This window comes from Cyprinus carpio, chromosome B14 (genome assembly GCF_018340385.1).
Source record: "Cyprinus carpio isolate SPL01 chromosome B14, ASM1834038v1, whole genome shotgun sequence".
Taxonomy (NCBI): Eukaryota; Metazoa; Chordata; class Actinopteri; order Cypriniformes; family Cyprinidae; genus Cyprinus; species Cyprinus carpio.
The window spans coordinates 10,246,847-10,270,844 of record NC_056610.1 but is presented as its reverse complement, the minus strand read 5'-3'; the positions used below and the strand labels follow the sequence as shown (position 1 = coordinate 10,270,844).

At 35.4% G+C, this 23,998-nt stretch overlaps 1 protein-coding gene across 1 annotated transcript in view; it reads right to left on the bottom strand.

The window, feature by feature from the left end:
• Positions 1–2,215: 2,215 nt before the first annotated feature.
• kctd8 (potassium channel tetramerization domain containing 8) overlaps positions 2,216–23,998 on the bottom strand; it is a 31,864-nt gene continuing 10,081 nt past the window's right edge. Inside the window, exon 2 of the mRNA XM_042738008.1 lies at positions 2,216–3,483. Coding sequence (XP_042593942.1) covers positions 2,957–3,483 — 527 coding nt within the window. The 3' untranslated portion in view covers positions 2,216–2,956. The remainder of the gene's footprint in view (positions 3,484–23,998) is intronic.

The following is a 23,998-nucleotide window of genomic DNA, read 5'->3' as shown; positions in this document are numbered from 1 at the left end:
TTAAGAAGATCAATTCTTAAAGAGGATTTCACATTAAGGTTTTGCACTGAGGAAAAATTGTAAAGGAACCAGTGTGGACATGCATCATTGGAGGTCAACTCCTGCTCTTCTCAATTATCAGCTCTGGACCAACAATAGGTTTTTTACGAATAGCAATTTGTAGCAATCCTTCTTTTTTTGTGATTCAAAATCAAAATTTCCTTCACAAATGACTCTATAGAAAAGTACATAAAGAAAAGTGTGTGCACAAATATGGACAGAAGCACACACACACAAGCATTTAGAAAATGAATGATCCAAAACTCATAGCAAAAGTGGCCCAAACAATAGACAATTTCCAGGCATCAGTCAGAGAAACCTCACACAGAGAAGAACCAGTGCACAGATGTTCATAGTAGTCCATCATATAAATGCAAAAATTGGGTCAATTAAAAGGATGAAATGAGAAGATAATTTATCCATTATATTATATTTCTGTGCTCATTATACATAGCTAAAATAAAATTCCAACAACCTCATATTCCAGTTAAGATTTTAGATCATGTGTTAACTCATTCATCATACCTTACAATTCTAGTTTGATGATTCTCAGCAAATATACAGCTATATTTTTAGATATTTATATTGTATAGAGTTATATATTAGGGCTGTCAATTTAACATCCATACAGTATAGTTTAATTCATTCCAAAAAATGAACACATTTAATCACCAGACTTAACCAAGAGCAAGCAGCACAGAACAAGGTTTTTTTTTTCAGTTCAAAACGTGTCTTAAGACACATAAATCAGTTTTGAATGTGACACATGCTGGAAAAAACAGACATGACAGAAGAAATAATGCAACATCCAAAGACACCCATCTGGAACTTGTGTATAAACTAAAAATTGAGAAATGGCACATATGTTAGCCTAGGACAGACTGATTGAATACATACTGTTGACAGACTTGACTGAAAAATGGGGGCTTTCTTTAACAAATGCTGATATACAGTGCATTCAGAACGTATTCAGACCCCCTTGACTTTTATCAATTTTGTTATGTTGCAGCCTGATACTACAATTGTTTAAACTATTTTTTTCTCATTAATTTATACCCCTGTACCTCATAATGACAAAGTGAAAACAGAATTTTAGAAATGTCTTTAAATTTATATAAAAAAAAAAAAAAAACTGAAATATCACATTTACATAAGTATTCAGACCCTTTGCAACAACACTTGAAATTTAGCTCAAGTGCCTCCCATTTCTCTTGATCGTTGCTGAGATGTTTTTACACCTTGATTGCAGTACACTTGCATTAAAATTAAATTGATTGGACATGATTTGGAAAGGCACACACTTCTCTATAAAAGGCCTCATAGTTGACAATGCTATCAGAGCGAAAACCAAGCCATGAGGTCAAAGGAACTGCCTGCAGAGCTCAGAGACAGGACTGTATTGAGGCAAAGTTCCAGATGGACAACCATCACTGCAGTCCTCTCCTCAGTGCAAAACACATACAAGTCCACTTAGAGTTTGCAAAAAAGCACCTGAAGGACCCCCAGACTCTGAGAAACAAGATTCTGTGGTCTGATGAACCTCAATTCTAAGCATCATGTTTGAAGGAAACCGGGTACTGTTCATCACCTGCAGAGTACCATCCCAAAAGTAAAGTCTGCTGGTAGCAGCCTCATGCTGTGCTGCTGTTTTTCAGTGGCAGGGACTGAGGGGCTCGTCAGAGTAGAAGAAAAGCTCAATGCACCCAAATATTAAGAGCCATAATGAAAACCTAGTCCAGATAATTCAGAACCTCAGACTGGGGCAAAGGTTCATATTCCAACAAGGCAATGATCCTAAGCACACAGACAAGGCAACACAGAAGTGGCTTAGGGACAACTCTGTGAATGTCCTAGAGTGGCCAAGCCAGAGCCCTGGCTTGAACCCTACTGAACATATCCAGAGAGACCTGTAAATGGCTGTCCACCAAAGGTCCCCGTCCAACCTGACTGAGCTTGAGAGGATTTGCAAAGAAGAATGGCAGAAAATCTCCCAATCCAATTGTTGTGTTTTACCCAAAAAGACTCAAGGCTGTAATTGCTGCCAAAGGTGCTTCACTGAGTAAAGGGTCTGAATACTTGTCAATGTGATTTTTCAGTTTTTTCTTTATAATAAATTTACAGACATTTCTAAAATTCTGTTTTCACTTTGTCATTATGAGGTACGGAGTGTAGATTAATGAGATTTTTTCATCTTTTGTAGTATCAGGCTGCAACATAAAATTAAATGTTTTTTTAGGGGGTCTGAATACTTTCTGAATGCACTGTATCTGTGATTAATTGCAATTTAATGAAATAATCAGCATGTGGTAATTTGATTAGCATTTTAAATAGTTTGGTAGCCCTAATACATGTATTAAAAAGACAGACCATTTCATCTACAACTAAATTAATCTTTGAAACAAAGGTAGGTAGAGACAACAGCATTTACAATTAAATCTGCGTCATTTGTATAGAACCAAACTGAACAACTAGCTAATGCACAGTGACATCTCTCTTTTGGACACAACAAGAATTTACTTCCCACTTTGTCTACATTATCAAAGATAGCCAACGCTGTCTGTCAGTACAGTAGTTTATACTATGAGCCCTGTTTGCAGACCTTCTGGACAATGGAAAGTTTTATTTAGATAATTCTAGATGGAATGGCTTTTCAGCGAAATGTGCTCCATCACCACTTCTTGGTAGGTTTTTAAAGTCTAGTTCAAAGATATGAATGGTGCTGTCAATCTGAACAAAAATGGAGCAAGGTGGAACATGTTTTATTGGCTGAAGTTCCTTCTTTCTCTTTTCTGATACTCAATTGTTTGGTTTCTCAGTGTGAATCAAGGCCTTTGAGGGCTTTAAAGTCTGTTGGGCAAGCTATTGTGCGAGATTGTGAATCAGTTGGATAGTTTAAACCGCCTATTCTGAGTTTCCTTTAAAGACCGTATTTCTGAAGCAGTTCTGACTGCCACTGCCTTTTGCGCTCTGGGAACGCCGGGGGGATCTTGATCTTTCGGAAATCTCGGATACACTGTTTCATTTCCTCCTCCGCACTGGGCCTCTCCAGAGTCTTCCTCCGGGTCAGACCGCTTCCCACACCTTCCCTCGGACCAACCCCACTGGTTAGGGACTGGAACAGCTCGCTGTTCCTCCTCTTATCTGGCAGCTCCATCCACTGCACAGAGGAACCTTTCTTGGGCGGGCGGCCCAGAGTAAGAGTGCTCGGAGGTCGAGATACAGAGTGCAGGGCGCCACATGGGGCCAGCGAGCCCCCCACAACCTTACCGCGTGACACCAGGATGGGACCCCCGTCCTGGGGGGACGTGGCTTCTGAGTGAGTCTCGGAGCTGGATGTGGAGAGCTCGTTCAATGAGGCTCCGCTTTCACTGGCTTTATCCAGTAGTTTCTCGGACTTGGGCTCCTCACACTCCAGTTTAGGGGATGCTGACTTGCAGGCTGGTCCTGGTGGAAGATAAAGAAAAATTAGCTGATAAAACAATAGAAACCCCTAGAGGCCAATGTCAAAGTCCCACAGACTGAATTGATGAAATGCTTAGCTCCTTTGTGTTAGCGTTTGCAATAAATCACCAAATATCCATTGCTTCTTCTCTTTTCATTAGTTTTGTTATGCGCACACTGCAAAAATATCCAAACATCCTAAAAAAAAAAGTTGTTTATTTGATAAGCAAAAAAACTGCATCAGGTTCTTTCAATACCTAGTGAGCAGCCTCGATAGCATCCTGAATTAAAATGTAACCTAATTAATGACCAATGTGACACATTCTGGTGGCATCACAGCAGGTTTTCAACAGAGCTTGCTGTTTGCATGTCGCAATGGATCAACCATAAAACACACAGCACACAATGATTTGGGGTAAAATATGTCTATTTAGACCAAAATAAAACATTTTTTATGCTTCAGTTATGGACTGAATTGATTTTTTTCATCTGTTACTTATCTTGAATAAACTTTTTCCATTGAAATTGTAACTATGCATTATGGTATTGGCTTCCCCATAGAAGAATACATGAGATGATACCTTTAGGTTAAACAAACTATCTTAAAAAAAAAAAAAAAAAGTATTATTTTGCTGCCTACATTTTGAATCTCATCACGTTTGGATTGTGAATATAAGTCTTCCTTCAGAAGTACACTAAAAGGAGACAGGCTTATTTTTAAACAGAATTATGTTTCATCAACCCAGAAAAATAGATTAATTCAGTGTATCGGTGTTTTAATTCACAACACCACCTTTACTGCATTCCCCCTTAACCACAGATTTAAGGAGTTTGTGAGAGGATGTCATGCATGTATTCTGAGATAGAGGGGTTCTCAGTTATGTAATTCAGCCTCAAGCGAAACACCAAAGCACTTGGGTCCGGCTCAAAAACATAGAAATGTGGTCCATAAATGGTAACTGACTACATTTTAGTGCAATATCAAGGCCTCAGTAGTGATTACACACATAAGAGATATGTTCAGAGGATATCAAAGTGGTTTACACTGAACAGATTAAGACAAGTCCTGAAGTTAATGTCTTAATTCCCCCCTAAGAAGTCCTTTGCTGTCCATGCTTCAGAGTTCTTTCAGACAGCTTTTATTTTCTCTGCCTGCAAAAGAGAAAATGTAGCTCATTTCGAAATAAAAATCAAGCTTTATAAACGACCAACACAACTAACTCGACTAACTACATCTAATCTCTTGTCTGTTATCTCTGTATTATCTCATAATGATGAAATAATACATTTTTGCAGAGAATGAAGAGCCAGCTGTAACTGCACGCTTCAGCAAGTCTCTTAATGTGATGCAGAAGAGCTGCTAATTGGTGATTAAATGTGGATATGCAGGCGTAGCTGAAAACAAAGACTCCATAAGTCGCTTTTCAGGACACAGATCATTGAAGGAGACCCTCTGGGAACAGGACACCTGACCATTGGCTGGACACAGATCCCTGACCAACAGACCTTTGGGACACTGACTACGACGACGTAAAACCAACTGCACATCATGAGAAATCTGAAATGTATACACAGTTTTTCACACTGATGAAAATAAAATTAGTTCAGATAGCATCTTACAGGAACATTCTGGGTTCGGTTTAAGTTAAAAACCGACAGCATTTGAGGCATAAAGTTAATTAACATAAAAATACATTTTAACTCATCCCTTCTTTCCTTAAAAAATTGAATTTTAAAGAATTGTTTAATATAATGGAAGAAAATCAATCTAAAAAATGTTGAAATACTCACTATTTCAATATTATAGCCAAAAGACATTAACAATGTGTTATCAACCTTTTCTGAGTAAAGAAAAAGGTTATTTAAAAACTTTGCTGCTGTTATGCTAAAGTAACGCCTAAAACCTAAAAAATTTGACAGATTTACAACTCAAATAGTATAAACTTTTTAACAGAAGAGGGAGAGTAGCTTCTTTTTTATAAAATCAATTATTTACATTTGATATCCTTTTTTTATTTTGGAGTTATCAACATTATACCACAAATGCAGACAGAACATATCTTTCTTTAAAGGTGTGTACATTTGCAACAGAATAGGGAACAGAAATGTAATGAGAAGTTGTGAAGTTTTATTTATACTTTACAGGTATAAATGATATGATTACTTACAGGTGTCTCTGCATATTCAGGTGAGGTAGGAAAAGTTACATGTAAAAATCTAAATTTTTTAAAGGTGCCCGATCTTACAAGAAAAGTCAGCAGACTAGGCCAAGTGACCTGAAGAAGAAAAAAACAAACAAGCCAACAAAAAACACCCCAAATGAGCAACCCGGGTCATCAAAAGAAGGAGAGGATGGAAATGAGGGTAGAATGAGAAGAATGTCATGTATATAAGCAATTTTATGAAAAAAATTATATGTCTTATTATATAAGCTTACATTACAATGCTGTGGATATTTAATAATCATTTTCTCAATAAAACTCTCTATTTGCTTTATTATGCTATTATATATATATAATACTCTATATATTATATTATATATATTATATATATATTATATATATATATATATATATATATATATATATATACACACCAAATGTTTCTTAGTGTAGTTTAATGCACTAAAGTTAGTAGAGAAAGTATAAAGCTGCTGACAAAATCCTTCAGAGGGACCCAAACCTAAAGACCAGAATATCATATAAACGTCTTTAAGACAGTAAGACAGTCTCTTTTGGCTTGGGTTTATTAGCAACAATCTAGCAACCACCCAAAACTACCTAGCAACCACATTTTCTTCAGAAACAATGAAATGATAGGTTAAAAACATGTTATAAACCTGAGCTTGTTGAGCAAACCCACTGACTGGGTTGAAAAAACCCAATTTACACCATAATTGACTGTCAGAGGACCACATGCAACCTTCATGCTGTAAATTGCTTAGCTGCATATCTGAAGAAGCGGCGTATCCATTTGCTGAGGTCAAGGGGCCTCAGATGCAGCTGTAGATAGTGCAGTGTGACCTTATTAAACCCAACAGATGTTCCCTCTACACTCTCCTGCCTTTCTGAATTAGCATGAGCGCTGTCTACAGGCCTGGAACGTTCCAGAACATCCTCCATTTTTGGCCATTTTAGGTTGAATGGTCCATTGTGAAGTCATTATGTGTGACTGGTGTTTTAAAACGAATATCCTGCCATTGAATAACATATGGTGAGCTGATCATTAAGGCACACGTGGAGAGATGGAGGCATTTTAACAGTCTGTTCATCTTACTAGCTCCTGTTGCTTCATAATCTCTACAACAGCAATAACCATCAGAGCCCGCAGCAAACGAGCTAGCCGGGCTAATGAATGGCTTCAAATCACACACACAGACTTCCCAACTCGCTTGAAAAACAATTACACATGTAGATCCACAGATTAGCTCTTACTGGTGTGCCTCACACATGAGCGGCCTGAAGAAAAACAGTAATAGCTTCTCTCTTTTGAGTAAATACAGTCTATATCAAACTGTCATTGGGTTAATGAAATGCATAAGAACACATAAATAAGCAGAGGTAATAACTGTACTGGCTCTACAGGCGGAAAAATGTTGCATCGTAAAACATCTCCAAACCAGGCCATGAGCTGTGACATATGGAGGTAAGACTGATAAATAAGAGGAAGAGGAGGTAAATACTAAAAGACTGTCCCATAACATACAATTGTGTCATTCGGGGGATACAGCATCTTGGTCTGAGATTATTACGTTTTTATAAAACTTTATTTTAAATTCTTAGTATAAACATGTTAAGACACTATTCCTTCTATATCAAAGTTAATCTTAGGTTAGGTATTTCTTTAAGAATGAATGAAAGTATTTTAAATATATATATATATATACAGTGCCGTGAAAAGGTTTTTGCCCCCTTTCTATATTTTTGCCCCCATCCTGTTTTTTTGCATTATTTGTCACACTTAAAAGATTCAGATCATCAAACAAGTTTAAATATTACACAAAGATAATGCAAGTAAACACAGAATGCAGTTTTTAAATCATGCTTTCATTTATTAAGAAAAAAAGCTGTCCAAACCTACCTGGCCCTACTTGAAAAATGTATTGCCCCCTCCTGTTAAATCATGAAAGAACTGATTATCCACATTATTTTAGAACGCTGACTTAAATTTCACTAGCCACACCCAGGCCTTATTACTGCCGGACCTGTTGAATCAAGAAATCACTTAAAGTGCCCCTAATAAATGTTGATTATTAGTAACTCAAACACCTTTTTGTAAACCTCTCTCCCCAACCGTTGATCACGCGCATCCGCCACATTTGTAGTTTTTCTAACGCGTTTTATTTGTGTTTGTAGTTCTGGACCGAATCCTTCGACAAAGCGCAATGGATTGTGGGCAATTTTAGCCATTAGAGTGTGCATGGATCTACTTCAAAAATCAACCTGAAATAATAAACCATCCGGGGACTTTTGGCATACTCTTTTCAATATACTATGCTTTGGGAAACACTTATTCTAATCTCACCTACTATTTAGGATGGATAGTAAGAACATTGAGGCAGTTACCACACAATAAAAAATATTAAAACAAAAAATTTAGCCTATGTATTGAAATGTTACTTTTTTGAAGAAAATATGTTAAATGCTGTCCTTCCACTAAAAAAATTGTTCCTGACAGCAACAGTAAATGGCAAGAGAATGTTCTGAACCATACGTGAAAAAATATAGTCCCTGTCAGCAACAGTAAACTATGTTAGGTCTTATATTCCTCTTTTTATTTTCTTTTTTAAATATATTTTTTTCACACATATGCTTATCTCTCAGCATGAGAAAACGTCTGTTTTCAGTCTTTTAGTATTCGAACAGACCGATTCACGGCACAGCGCAAGTTTGCAAGCATCAGCATGGGTCACTCATACTTCATTAAATAAATAACAAACAGTTAATTCTGCATAAATACATAATACATGAAACAGTTCTGATGCTGTATTTTTGATTGTTTATGTTGCTAAGGGTGTTGCTCAGTGATAGAACCGTTGGGTGAATCCATAGACATATAAAATACCTAGATGCCTCATTGGCTGTTGGATCGTACGTCAACGGCGCTGACGTATTGGTCCGGCCAACTTGCCATAACTCTCATAAGTGGACTGAATTCCCTGACTATTTTGAGGTTTCGCAAATCATCGTAAAATCCTAATTATTTAGTGACATAGTGAATAGTGACGTGACATATAGCCAAGTATGGTGATCCATACTCAGAATTCGAATTCAGAACCAGGACAACAAAAACCTCAAGGAAGGCTGAGTGGCAGCCATTTATGCTGCGGTGCCCGGGGAGCAGTTGGGGGTTTGGTGGCTTGCTCAAGGGCACCTCAGTCGTGGTACTGGGTTTGGTGGATTGATAATGTGTAACTATTTGGTGGTTTTGGTTTGGTGTATTGATCAAGGGGAGCTCATTTGTGGTACTGCATCAGACTATCTTTGAGAGCTGATTAGATTGTTCGGCTCATTTATGTTTTACAGGCGTGTAGAACCAGGACAACATTCTCAAGGAAGGCTGAAACTCATGGACTGTTACCTGTAATTTTTCAGGGGTACACAGCACCGCATGGTTGTCAGTCCTGTATTTTGGTCCTTAACACAGTTGTTCACACACTGTCGGTTATTTACATGGGACAACCGCATTCTATATATATACCCGTAAATTTTCAGGGTTCACAACCGCATTCTTGGAACACATGCCACATGCGCTGTGTAAATATGATACACATGCGCTGTGTAAATGGAACATGACTGGTCAATAAATAAAAAAAAATTGTAACCACACATTTTTTTTTTCTGAAATTATTTGTGATTGATCCCACCTAACATTAAAGTTTTTAAATATACTTTTATAATGCAACAATTTAAAATTAAATCTTCAAATTAATGTACATACAACATAAAGACAGTATATTTTTAATATTTGTTTAATAGCATCTTTTTTTTTTACGACTGAAGGCCAGTATCACTGATACTAATACTACTGATGTCTCTATAAAATTGTTTTCCCCCCCAATATTTAACAATTGACTATAGCCATTCAACATTACAGTATAATTGAGAGCTATCAATTTTAACATTTACTAGACCTTTAAAAAATAACTTCTAATTTAAGTGAACTTAAAACAAACTTCACATAAACCAGTGTATAATAAATGTTATATTTAGGCCTACCTGTGCCCTTAAGAAGAAATATTTTTTATATTTCTTTTATTAGGCATTTATATAATGAATTTGAAATTGAAGTTATCAATCACTAAATTCTAAATTAAATATAGATGAATCCGTAAAGCTATGTAAAAAGTTATTGATTTCCTCTTTTTTCTTCTTTTGTTCTTGATGAACAGGCATCACAGCAGCTGGGTTATTAGGTTGTTTTGCCTGTTTTTTTCTTTAAGAGCTGCCACTGCTGAACATGAGGCGGATCTGACACGCATCATATTTTCTCACAATTCTCTTTACCGTTTCTGACTCACTTCAGGTCTTAAAGTCTCAGTAATGAACTGACGAGTTGAATTGAGTGTGTTAGATGAGGGAGACTGCACTGGGCTACTCCAGGACAATTTTGAAATCATGTTCTTAAATGTTACTTATATAAAATATATTACATGCATGCACAGTTTTAAAGTGCCCCTATTATGCCATTTTTATGATTCCTAATATTGTTTTGGGCATCTCCTACAATAGGATTACATGCATGCAAGGTCAAAAAACGATTTCATTTTCTCAAAATATGCATTTATTTTCACCTAATTTTTCCAGCGATTCTCAAACGATTCGTTCAAAGCAGTTAAAAGATTCAGTCTCTCTAACCCTTCCTTTCCGTGAGCCTGCTCTGCTCTGATTGGTCAGATGGCCTAGTATATTGTGATTGGTGTATGGCGTACAGTGGTGTTGGAAAAGATACGCCTATTTCAACAGTTCTGTATTTTGAACGCTCTATAGAAAATATAAACATCTGTTATTTATCATACTTGCAGATTGTGATTCAGTGGAGCAGCTGGTCCAAATAAACAGGATACTGATCCATCTTTCAACAGCAAGTGTTTTGTGAGTCCCGCGTTGAACTCCTGGAGATTAGAGAAGCAGTCATCCATAGATGATGTGTTTGTGGGCGGGGTCAAGTTGTTTGTGGCTGGCCAACGTAGAACATAGGTGGGAATTATGCAAATGTTTTACCCCATGACGTGTAGCCGTCACAGAACTGTGTGATTCTAAATACTAACAACTCGTTTAGGCTGTACAGAGTTGATTCTTTATTTTGGGACACAATAACCTTATTTGTCATGCACTTTCAGTTTTACAACTTTGCAGATCATTTACATTCACATACAGCTACATTACACACTGCATGGAAGGCAATATTTGAAATGGCATAATTGGGGCATTTTAAGGCAGCTATAATTGCCTTTTTGGTAACTTCATGATTTAGCTGACCACGGCATTGCATGCATGTAGATTATTTCGCTCTTTAATATGAAATGATAAAGGCTACAGCTATATATATATATATATATTTGCCTTTTTGGTTATCAATCACATATATATATATATCAATCACACACACCCACACACACAGTTGGGGGTTTGGTGCCTGATTAGATTGCTTATCATATAATCGTGGCTCATTTATGTTTTGCCCATTTTAGCCAGTAGAACCAGGACAACAAAAACCTCAAGGAAGGCTGAAGAAAGCCTGTCATGGACTGTTCTCTGCATTTCCAAGGCACACACACATTTATATATATGTAGGCTATATATCCTGTTTTTGAGCCCCCTCATCAGAATGCTCTGTTTATATGGGCGTGGTGGATTGTAGCATTGGAAATAAATGCCCACTGATATGATTGGCTTAGAGTTGTGTATGTTTGACAGCATACATTACTCATAGACGGACGCTGTACATATCAAATGATCTGTAATAACAGACAGAGCAATAGTGATTACATAATAAAAACAGTTACTCACACTTGTGTGGTGCAACATTACTGTCGAATCCAGTATAGTCAGCACAGCATCATCTTATGGTTTCAATCTTTCTGAAAATCCTGTTAATTGTGCCTTGTTTGTAAATGAATCTGCGGTGAAATGAAGTGAACAAAGGACCGAGTTCTTTTTCACGTGGTCTGAAACTTCATTAAAAATTAAGTGTACCCACTCTTTCCTAACGATGGGATAAGGAGGAAGGAAATGCAAAGACTGTGTTTTTCCACAACTTGGTACTGCATAGCATCTTGTTGTCTTCTGAGCCATCTTTATTGTACAGTTTCTGTGTAAACTTGTGTTTGCCACTGTAGTTATTTACACTGCATGTGCAAATCAATGGGTGGGGCTAAAGAGGCAGAGATGTAGAAGCAGACGTTGATGTTCTTCTGCAGAGGTGGTCACTATTATGTAATAAAGTGGCACATTCCACAAGCTGTTATTAGAACATTTTTAGTTCTGAAACTTACAGGATATTTTTATAGTAAATTTTTTTATAGTATGACCTCTTATATTTCAAAAGAACAAGGGAATTTTGATTTCTCAGTTCATGACTCCTTTAACCTTTAAGGTTTGTGCTCATAAAGAAATTGCTTTTCAAAAATAAACAAACCCCAAGAAACATGCATTAGAATAAAAAGCTAAAAACTAGCTTTGGTTCCCCAATATATACCATATATATTATAGTATAAGTCATAAAACTAAAATACGCCAAATGCTTCTTGTAATAATGTGAAACCACATGCAATAAGGTAGGATAATGACTGCTGAAAATGTTAATTATCCTCCCAGCTGTCAGAATGCTGTTGGCAGAGAGACACAGGTTTATCCCTCATTCTGCCCTCGTGAAATAAAGACCAATTAGCTTTGGCAGAGACACGAGCAACTTTAGAAGGATCCTTTCTTTTGAAAAGGATTCTGACAGACATTCCAATATGTTGAGTGAAGTTACTCCTTTTTTTATTTTATTTTATTTATTTTTTTATTACTGGGCTAGAACAGAACAGTCCCGCCAGAATCTAGCAATATTTAGGCTATTTTATTATTGCAGCTAAAAATTTACTCGATACTGTGTCAATAAAATGTGTGTGGAAATATATATGTGTGTGTGTGTATATATATATATATATATATATATATATATATATATGTGTGTGTGTGTGTGTGTGTGTGTGTGTGTGTGATTATAATACAGTTACTAATATGAAAGCATTCCAGGGATGCCACACAAACTTTTAGCAATTGCTGGAAGATTCGAGGAATGAAACTCTGCCCCTCCCTGTGCTCATCTGTTTAGCATTTCTCGGCGGTGCCAGGCTGCCACAACTGAACGCACCCTGACCTTTGCCTGGGGAGAATGGATTATTGGAGAGAGAAAGAGACAAGGGGGAAAAAAACAGAAAAGTTGAACACAATGCTGATATATCATTGAGATGCACAGAGCATTTCTGCAGAAGGAATAGAAAAGGATTGAATAGAAGCAAAAATCTGATAGGGATTTCAATAAGGCCGTAATCCCATAGGGAGAAACACAGGATTACAGGAGTCTAGTCGTCAGCCGGGGGAGGCCAAACAGCAGGGCATGAGAACTACAGGAAGTGACCTTCAGGACTGACTTGCACTGATAGAAATATGTTTAGGCAGAGATAATGTAATAGATTGGCTTAAGTTATGATATAATCGTGATGACTGTGATAAAACGAGCCAATCAGACTGTGTTCCACTGGAAGCCAGAAACAGACTGTGCTTTATCTAGATGTCATTGCAAAGCTGATAATGCCAGAGGGACTGTAACAAAAATATATGGTAATTAAGATTCCACGCAATAAAATGTCCACTCTCTTCCACTATAATGGCAAACCAAATACGTATTACTATTACTATATGAAATGCATAAGGCATTGGATTTAAACTACCTTCTAAAAGTTACACTCATCCTGCACCATGTGTGCCACATTTGCACAGCCGCTACAACACTAAAAAAAAAAAATGATTATGGCCCCAATAAAATTAAGCATAATTCAATTTTGCTAGTTTAAACCATTTAAATGTAGTTTTTGATTCTAATTAATATATATTAATTGGTATTATGCAAACTACATGTGTTTTAAATCCAAGCCACGTGAATTAATTAAATTCAGTTTGAAAATATTAAGTTGGTTCTGTGCGCATGCGCGCAAATGCACATTTTCCCTGGCGCCAAAAGGAGTTTCCAGTCAGGTTCACCGTGGGAACTGAAGACATTTTCATTCCAGTCCTGGAGATTTCATCATTCTATGTGCACAGTAAGTAATATTTCAGGTAATACAGCACAATTTATTACAGTGAATAGTTTTTTCGCTCGACAAAGAATAATACATGCTCTAGTTCAGAACAAGTCTTTGGGATAAATTCCACAGCGACCAACAGTCACATCCTACTCCACGCACACACAAATAATGTAAATACTACTTTCTATGTAACGAAATGTATTTTTAGGATATTTTTGGATGAAAAAGTAGTTTTATAAACTTCAAATATGCCGTTTATTTATAAAGATAGCACCTATTTTAAAAAATTGCTTTTTTAAGTGCTTTCGGAGATGCTGACGCTAGCTCCAGGCCACATCAGCTGTTCCCGCCTAACTTTAGCTTTACCACAGCCAGTCATAATGCATAATGCCATGCACGTGCTGCCTCAGATAACTGCCTCAGTTACAGCCATTCCAATGTTTATAGATTGAACTAATAATCAAATCTGTAATATTTACAGACAAGTGATGTCCATATAAAGAGAGAGGCCATCCTCAGTGCTCTTTGTATCTACCTTGGTGAGGATGAGAGATCCCTGGTGAAGGAATACATGGTGAGTGTTTGGATCATAAAGTAATACTTCATCCAATAGGTAAATAGACATTTAGTGACAAGAAAAAGTATGGGAGACTTTCGTCATTGGTTGGTTTTCTGCATTAACTGGTCATAAAATTTCATCTGATCTTCATTGAAGTTACATGTATCTGCAAACTCAATATGGTTAAGCCAGGCATCCTCAAATCTGGCCCACGACATTCACTTTCCTGCTGAGTTTAGCTCTAATCCTCATCAAACACAGTTTCAATTCAATGTAAATATTGTCTTGGCATTAGTTGCTTTAATTTGCCTTTGTGAACGCAACATTCATCATTACAATCCTTTATAAATCTGTTGTTTTTTTAAAAAAAGAGAAGTTTCACTGTCAGATGATCCTTCAGAAATCATTCTAATAGGCTGATATAATCAATGTTAAAACAGTTTTTGCTGCTTAACATTTTTGTGGAAACTGATTAATTAAATTAATTGAAATGAAATTAATAATTGTTCTCATAATACATGAAATGAATGAAAAGTGAAAAGTCATTTAGTGTTTCAATAGATTTCTATTTAATAAATGCCTTGAATTTAATATATTTGATATATTTTTAATTTAATATGTGAACATTGATAAAAAATCAGAAATGTTTTTTGAGCAGCAAATCAAATTGTAATGATTTCTAAAGGTTCATGTGCCACTGAAAACGAGTAATGTTGCTTAAAATTCAGCTTTGATCACAGCAATCAATTACATTTTAAAATCTTGAAATATAAAACTTTTTTATTATTATTTGTAATAATATTTCACATTATTGCTGTTTTTAGTTTATTTTGGTCAAACAAATGTGCCTTGATGAACAGAAGAGAATTAATTTTAAAATAATTAATGTTTCCAAACTTTTGGCAGGTACTTTAATAATAATTCTTTTATATTATATATTATAAAATTAGCAAGATTATTAAATGCTGCTTTTACATTATTTTTTTTTTCAGGACAATAGTATGTATTATTACAATATAAGATATATCTTTAATGTAATATATATTTTTTAAAATAAGTGTTTTATTTATTTTAATGTGATATATATATATTTTTTTTAAATAAGTGCTCGGGGGCATGGCCAGATTTTACTGCTTTTTTGTCGCTAGTTGATCACATGCCTGTATTCTTTTTTTTTTAAATTTAGGCTAGTATTACTTGTTTTTTTTTTGGCATTTTTGTTGATAGTTGTTAAATTTTTTTTTTTTAATATTTTTTAAAATTATAAAGACCTTATTTAAAGCAAAAAGTAACCATATCGTGATATGTTTATCGTACATAAAAATTACTCATATTGTGACTTCTCATATTGGAACTCTAATTACACCACACAAATTAATTACACTGGCAATGCCTCTCTCTTTCTATTCTCGATATTTAATATATATGGGAAAGGGGGTCTCATAGTTTTTGTCCTAATTACCCTTGATTGTATAGACTTGTCAAAGTGTTATGAATCAAAACAATGTCTAATAACAGTTTCTTTTTATTCACCTATAGGGCAGTCAAAGAGATGACTTCTTGAAAGACCTGGAAAACATCACCTTGGGCATATGTGTCATTAAAAAGGAAGGAGGTGTTCTTGGACACTACGATGATATTGGAATCATTGTTGATGGAGTAATGATTGTTGAGCAGATCAAATCTGTGGCACAAACAATGTGGCCTCTTTCCACCTGTGAATTATTGTGTTTTTTTATTTTGTGAATGCACTTGTTTTAAACACTTGTACCCACAAAGAAACTGAACATGCACTACAATTGATGCATTAAAGATAAGTTTAAAACATTAAACTTACTGTTGTGTGTATTTGTAAAGCCATTTAATGATCTCTCCTTCAGAATTTTTTTTAAGGTAAGTGGTTGCAAACAATTTGTATAAAAATGTTGAAAGTTATTCAGAGAAATGTGTTTATTTAAATGAAGCTAAAATAAATTGATTTCAACCATACTTTAAAATTTTTTAGTAAATTCAAAGAATCATTTTTTAATCAGTAATAAATAAGTAATTTAACATAATTAACATAATTGGAAGTAACAATTAAATAGGGATGAAATTACTATTTTTTTATACTAAGGTAACTAAATAAAATTGATTAAGTTCAACTAAATTAGTTTGAATTGAGTTTAAATTTAGATCAAATCAATTGATTGCAACCACTTACCTTAATTTTTTTTTGTAAATTCAATGAATAATTTTTTTCAGTGTATACCCACTTATGAACTAGTTTAACTAACTAGCAGTTAACCAAGTGATAATTAGTCTTACTTTTCAGATTCAAATCAGACCAATCTATGTTTTTATGTAATTGACTTAAAAACTAATTTTGTAGAAAAAAATAGATAACTTTTAAGACTACTCTGAATATTATGTCACAGAGAAACTATCGTTGAATGAATTTCAGAATAATTTTTTCCAGCTGATGAATGATAAAAACACTGACAGCCAATCAGAATCCATCCATAATACACAGAATATTATTGTTTGTTGGTGTGGATGCTATTGTAATTATCGTTATAGTTATCTTTATAGTTCTAGAACAGGCCTCTAAACTTTACTACAATTAACTTCATAACCTGCAATTCTCACTTGCATTGGTTTCTCTTGGGGCCGAACTGTGTATTAGAAATAATTAGCATGAAAACATTGTAAACATATTATGTCTGCTCGTGTTTCCACCACAACCACTGTCATAGAAATCTCTCCATCCTCTCTCTACTCTAACTCTAATTTCCTCTTGCAAACCTCAAAGGAGAGAAGCATTTATTTCTGACGAGTTATTTTGGTTGACACAGATGCCCATGATTTACTCTTTTCAGTTTCATCCACCTCGCTAAGCATGATGGAACAAACTGTAAATAATACAACTATGGTGTCTTGTTTTCACTCGTTTTATAATGGGACACTGCAATGGCTTTATTGCCAGAAATGAATATATGATATGATGAAATTTCAGTTCACTCACGCACAGATGGGTTCTGATCAAACACCAGGGAGAAACAATCCTAAATGCAAATAATAAAAAGCAACTAACCATATGATTATACATAGAGAAGATGCAAAAATAAATAGGGTCATCCACCTTAAGGAAGGAAAAAATGCTCCCCATATCCTTTTGATGATGTCAGTGAATGATGTGCTATTTGAATAAAGAAAGACATTTACAGTTACTGAACTAAATTTTGTACTTTTTATAGAGAATGTTTGAAACATTCAAAAGTGAAAGTTTTTGAAAGTGAAAGACACCTGCCAAATGTATAAAACAATGCATGTAAATATATATAAATTATTAATGAAATATTAGGCTTAGTTCCCAAAATAACCACATATAAATAAACCATCAATATATAACCTAAGCATTTTTCTTATTGTAAGGCTTGCGGCCAACCTTATTTAAAGGGATACTCCACTCCAAAATGAAAATTTTGTCATTAATCACTTACCCTCATGTCGTTCCAAACCCGTAAATGCTCCGTTCGCCTTCGGAACACAATTTAAGATATTTTGGATGAAAACCGGGAGGCCTGTTACTGTCCCATAGACTGCCAAATAAATAACAGTGTCAAGGTCCATAAAAGTTATGAAAGTCGTCGTCAGAATACTGTATCTGCCATCAGACGTGCAATCTGGGTTATATGAAGCGACGGGAACACTTTTTGTAAGCGAAAAAAAAACAAAAAAAAAACACTTTATTAACCAATTCCTTTGTCAACAGTCTCCTCTGTGTCTCTCCATATCACCGTATGCTGTGTATGCTCTTCTGTGTCATCCGTGCCACAAGGATGCGCTGTTTTCTTTAGAATCAAAGCTAAATACACGTAGAAACAGCACATCCTTGTGGCGCGGATGATACAGAAGAGCATACTGTGATATGGAGAGACACAGAGGAGAGTGCAGAAAAAAGGAATTATTGAATAAAGTCGTTCTTTTTGTTTTCTTCGCTTACAAAAAGTGTTCCCGTCGCTTCATTTAACCCAGATTGCACGTCTGATGGCAGATGGAGTATTCTGATGATAAGGACCTTGACACTGTTATTTATTTGGCAGTCTATGGGACAGTCACAGGCCTCCCAGTTTTCATCCAAAATATCTTAAATTGTGTTCCGAAGATGAATGGAGCTTTTACGGGTTTGGAACGACATGGGGGTAAATGATTAATGACAAAATTTTCATTTTGGAGTGGAGTATCCCTTTAATGCCAGTTTCAAGGAAGATTGAAAACAAGAAAGATGAAAAACAGGGAACACAACAGGAAACACAACCCCACCATTATTTGGTCCACCCCCATGGCTTCGCACAGAAATGAAGAGGGAATTTACAAGGACTCAAATCTAATTGATGGCCATCTGGACAACATTACAGAGTCTGTAGAGCAAATTTACAATCAACAATTAATGAAAGTAAAGATATGAAACAGAAGGACTTTGAAATTGCTGTTGAGGACGTCTGTAATAATTGTGCACAATAAGGCCAGGAGCATGTAAGTGGCTCCATGGCCACTTACATGCCTTGCATCTAAAGTCAGGACCATTTTGATGTTAAATCTACTATTGTATTGTGTTTAAATGTTCTAGAGTCTATACACAGTATAAAGTTTAATTACATAAGATGTAACTGTAATTAAATTACAGAAAAAATAAGAGTAATCCCTTACTTTACTTTTTCAAGGGAAAAATAATTAAATTACAGTAACAAATTACTTAGTAATTAGTTACACTCAGCACTGGTCAGGTCTGCATATCTGATTGCCTGTTTGGCACTAGAGGTATATTTTAAAAGAAAAAAAAAACTATATTTTATTCAATATACAGTTAGGTCCATATATATTTAAACGCTGACACAGTTTTCATAATTTCGGCTCAAGATTCAAGATTAAATTGTAGTGCAGATTTAAAGCTTTAATTCACAGGGTTGAAAAAAAATATAACAAAAAGCTTAGGAATTACAACCATTTTTATACACAGTAACTCCATTTTCAGGGGCTCAAATGTAATTGGACAAATGTATAAATCATAAATAAAATATTTTTTTGAGAATCCTTTCCAATGAATGCCTTAAGTCTGGAACTTATGGACATCACCAGAGACTTTGTTTCCTCTTTTGTGATGCTTTGCCAGACCTTTATTGCAGCTGATTGCAGTTGTTGTTTGTTTGTGGGCCTCTCTGCCTTTAGTTTTGTCTTCAGCAAGTGAAATGAATTGAAATCAGGAGATTGACTTGGCCATTGCAGAATAATCCACTTTTTTTACCTTCAAAAGGTCCTAGGTTGTTTTTGCTGTATGTTTTGGGTCATTTGTCTATATGTACTTTGAAGCACCATCCAAATCAACTTTGCTGCATTTGGCTGAATCTGGTCAGAGAGTATATCCCTGTACACTTCAGAATTCATCCGGCTGCTTCTGTCTTCTGTCACGTCATCAATAAACACCAGTAACCCAGTGCCACTGGAAGCCATGCATGCTCCTGTCATCACACTGCTCCACCATGTTTCACAGATGATGTTGTATGCTTTGAATCATGAGTTGTTCCAAGCCTTCTCTGTACTTTTTCTTCCCGTCATACTGGTACAAGTAGATCTTAATTTCAGCCGTCCAAAGAATGTTTTCCAGAAGTGGTCTGGCTTTTTTAGATGTTTTTTGACAAAGTCTAATCAGGCCTTATTCGCACCTTGTGGTGAACCCTTTGTATCTGCTCTCATGAATCTTCTCTTGATTGTAGACTCTGACTGTGACACGTCTACCTCCTGGAGAGTGTTCTTCTCTTGGCTGGATGTTGTGAAAGGGTTTTTCTTTACTATGTATATTGGAGAGTGTTCTTCTCTTGGCGTTGTTGTTCTCCGTGGACATCCAGGCCTTTTTTTGTTGCTGAGCTCACCAGTGTGTTGTTTTTCTCAGAATGTACCAAACTGTTAATCTGGCCACTCTGAATGTTCCTGCTATCTCTCGGATGGATTTGTTTTGTTTATGAAGCCTAACAATTGTCTGTTTCACCTGCATGGAGAAATCCTTTGACCACATAATATGGGTTCACAGCAACAGCTTCCAAATGCAAATGGCACACTTAGAATAAACTCCAGACCTTTAACCTGCTTAATTGATGTAGAAATAACGAACACTTTGGAGCCCACATCTGTCCATGTTTTGAGTCAACTGTCCAATTACTTATTGTCCCTTGAAAAAAGGGGGGAGGTACATATTAAAGAGTTGTAATTCCTTAACCTTTCCTCCAATTGTGATGAGAACACCCTCAAATTAAAGCTCAGAGTGTGCACTTTAAGCCCATATATATAACTGTAACTTGAAAATGTTTTGGTCACAGCTAAAATTATTTAAAAAATGTTTCTGTGTCCAAATATATATGGACCTAACTGTATAGCTTGAAAATTATCATGAATTTGCAATGAAATGGTTTACAAAATGATTTTTCAGAGATCAGAGGATCTATCAATTTGAAACAGCAATTGTTATCAAATAAATTCAAACGCAAATATATATTGTCAAATTTACATTCAATTAACAGAAAATTAATAATTTACAGTATATACATTTGCTACATTATTTCAAACATATACTACAGGGAGTCCAATCACTCCTCTAATAATATCAACTATATTATTTACAGGTTTAAACTACTAGATATTAAATTCCAGATTTTTTATGCATTTTTTTTTTTTTAACTTTTGGACCCCAGTGCATGTTTTCAGAAACATTTCATATTTTAAAAATGCCAGCGAACACCATTTCAAATGGTCTTGAATAGAGCAAGCAGACCACAACCAGGTTAGTTTGAAGATAGGGATTAGGGAGTGTTGAGCAATAGCAGAGATTTATTTCATGTAAACCTGAGTTGAAGTTTCAGGCTGAGAAGTCAACACTAAAGCCTAATGCTCTCTACAAGACTGAAGCACATCACTCTCAGACTCGCAGTGTCTTGTCTTTGAGCCTTGTCTGAGCACATGCCATACAACACAACACCACCCTGACTGAAGCTACAAACCCAGAATTCATTCTCATACAGAAACTCTAAAGACAGAAAGTTTATTCTTGACATGTCAACAAGTAACAAGGAGGAAGAGCTTGCAGATGTTTTATACTGATTCGCACAGAATGGTGAGAAAGATAAAAACAAGACGAAAACACAGATGAGATTGTGCTTGGGGAGATGTAGTTTGAGTAGTTTGGTGTTTATTATTTTTTGCTCTTTTGCATGCTTTTGCTCTCTCTCGTGATATGACAGGATAGCGTGCACATTTGAAAACTATTTCACAATAGTTTTCTAGTGTACATACTAAGTGAGCATTGGCCATATCACTAGTTGCCAACTTTATTGGCAATAACACAAAGATGCCAATACAGAACCTGTATTTTCAAGTGTTGTAGTATTTAGGTTAGGCTTTTATCAGTTTGCTACAGCCAAATCACAGGATTGAACTGTCCATATTTTTGTCAATTTGTTTGATAGAGGACATTCTCTCCATCAATTCTTTGCAGCTTCACATTTTACATGTCCTTTCATTGAGCATTTTATCCACTTACTAATGAGAAACATCACAAGCAATTTGTGATAAATGCCACTAATATTCATACTAAGGCAAGTTCAAAGTATAGCAGCAGTGAAATGCAAAATAACAAGAAATTTTAAATACATAGTGCAGATACTTATTTATACATAAATATTTTACCTTTCAAACCTCTGCTTGCAAAAATCCCCAAACAAACCCAAAAAAGTCAAGGTCTGGTTGAGTCAGAAATACACAGCAGGAGCAACAGCTTCTCTCCATTTCATTCTTCACCTTGGCAAGAACATACAACAATTCAGTATTTCCAGGGGAAAGATAATGTGGCCCTATCTTGCAGCTTAGATAGGATACTGAAAGCATTACATATGTTTCAACAGCCTGGTTCTTCTTTACTTAGTGATGAGATAGAGGCCTGCGGTAGTCTGATAAATGAGCGATGGTCTTGCCATATCTTTACCCTGAGAGAAAATGTTACTTTGTGAGATTTGCAGCAGTAACTTTCCACTGGAATGACATTCCATTATCGTTTTGAGAAAGTTTCTACATTTTGAACACTGAAGTGATTGTGAACACTGATTTCATGGAGTGGACATATGAAACAGATTAGAGCTAAACGGCAGGTGAAGACTGTCCTTTGCTCTGTGTAAGGTTCCTTTTCTTTCCCAAATGACTTCAATTGAGCAAATTTATTTCTGCCCAGAAGCTTTTTACAATTTAGCCAGTGGGCTGAAAGAGAGGTGGTGCCTCTTATCTCTGTTCTGTTAATTAGAACCAGCGGGAGGAGCTCAGCTGCCTTTCCTTTATTATAAAACCTTTTCCTCATTGTCATTTATGGGCTTTTGCTTATAATTGAAAGGATAGTAGAGGTAGACAGGAAAGTGGAGGATATGGGGAATGAGATCAGGCCATGACACAAACCTGCTCTAACATACTCTGTCCTGAGTATGCGAAAGCATAAAAGGCCGTGCATTACAGTGGGCATGATGCATAGTGCTGAAATATTTTGTCTGAGCAATGTTAGTGCATAAAAAACCTGTCTGGAAAACAGGCATTATTTTTGTTGATTTGCATTGCTAGAATAACATATTACAGTTTGCAAAGGGTTGCAGCTATAATGGAGCTTTTATAATCAAGTTTCTAATTGCATTATATTATATGGCTATAAATAAAGATGGTCATTGTGACTGTTTTTTAAAAGGCTGTTAAATGTGAAATAATTAGTAAATAAATTACAAAAGGTCATGCAGTGAAGTGCATTTGTTAAGCATGATGCCCAGTGTAAAATATTTTTAGTTAACAATTTTAAGTGTAATGTCTTGTGTGAGTTTTAGGATGGGTTATAAGTAGCAATAATGGGGGAATTGCAAGAAAAACAGGCATAATTTTGTTGTGCACAAAAAATATAAACTGGACATAAACATCAAGATTGGCATTGCCAGAATTAAATATCACTCCTTGCAAGGAAGCAAAAGAAAAGTTCAAGATTAGGTTTGAGGCATTAATTACATTTAAATTAAATGCTGCATCCGAGCCACTTTACACTGTGCATGTATTTTTGTTTTCTCCTAGTAATATAGTTCATTAACTTAATATTTAAAGCAGGAGCTATACTGTAATTTGTGGTGCTTACATTATTCAAAAGCCCTAGTCATAAGCAAGGTCCATGCAGGTTTTTTAATGGTAAATGTAACACCTTTTTAATATTTTTTTAAGACCAAGTAGTAAAGACAATGTAAGGAATAGGAAGGGAACACAATATGTCAATATTTGTTCTTATTATAAATGTTTAGGGAGCACACAAATCAGTTGTATTACTTGAAAGTTTAAAAATACACGTTTCAACAGATCTCCAATACTTTTTAATTAATGTTACAAAATAATAGCTTAAGGCATATTCTTATTCCCAACCACTAGAACATGCAAATAACTTTTATGGTACATACAAAAATTTTCTTCCTCAGTATTTTAGTACAAATGTTTAAAGATTCTTAAATCATGATGCATTTACTTGAGAAGCAAAATGACAAGATAAATTGATCAAGATAAAGTGAGTTCATGATTAAAACAAGAACAAACATCTGCCAATGGGTTTAGAAAATCGACAG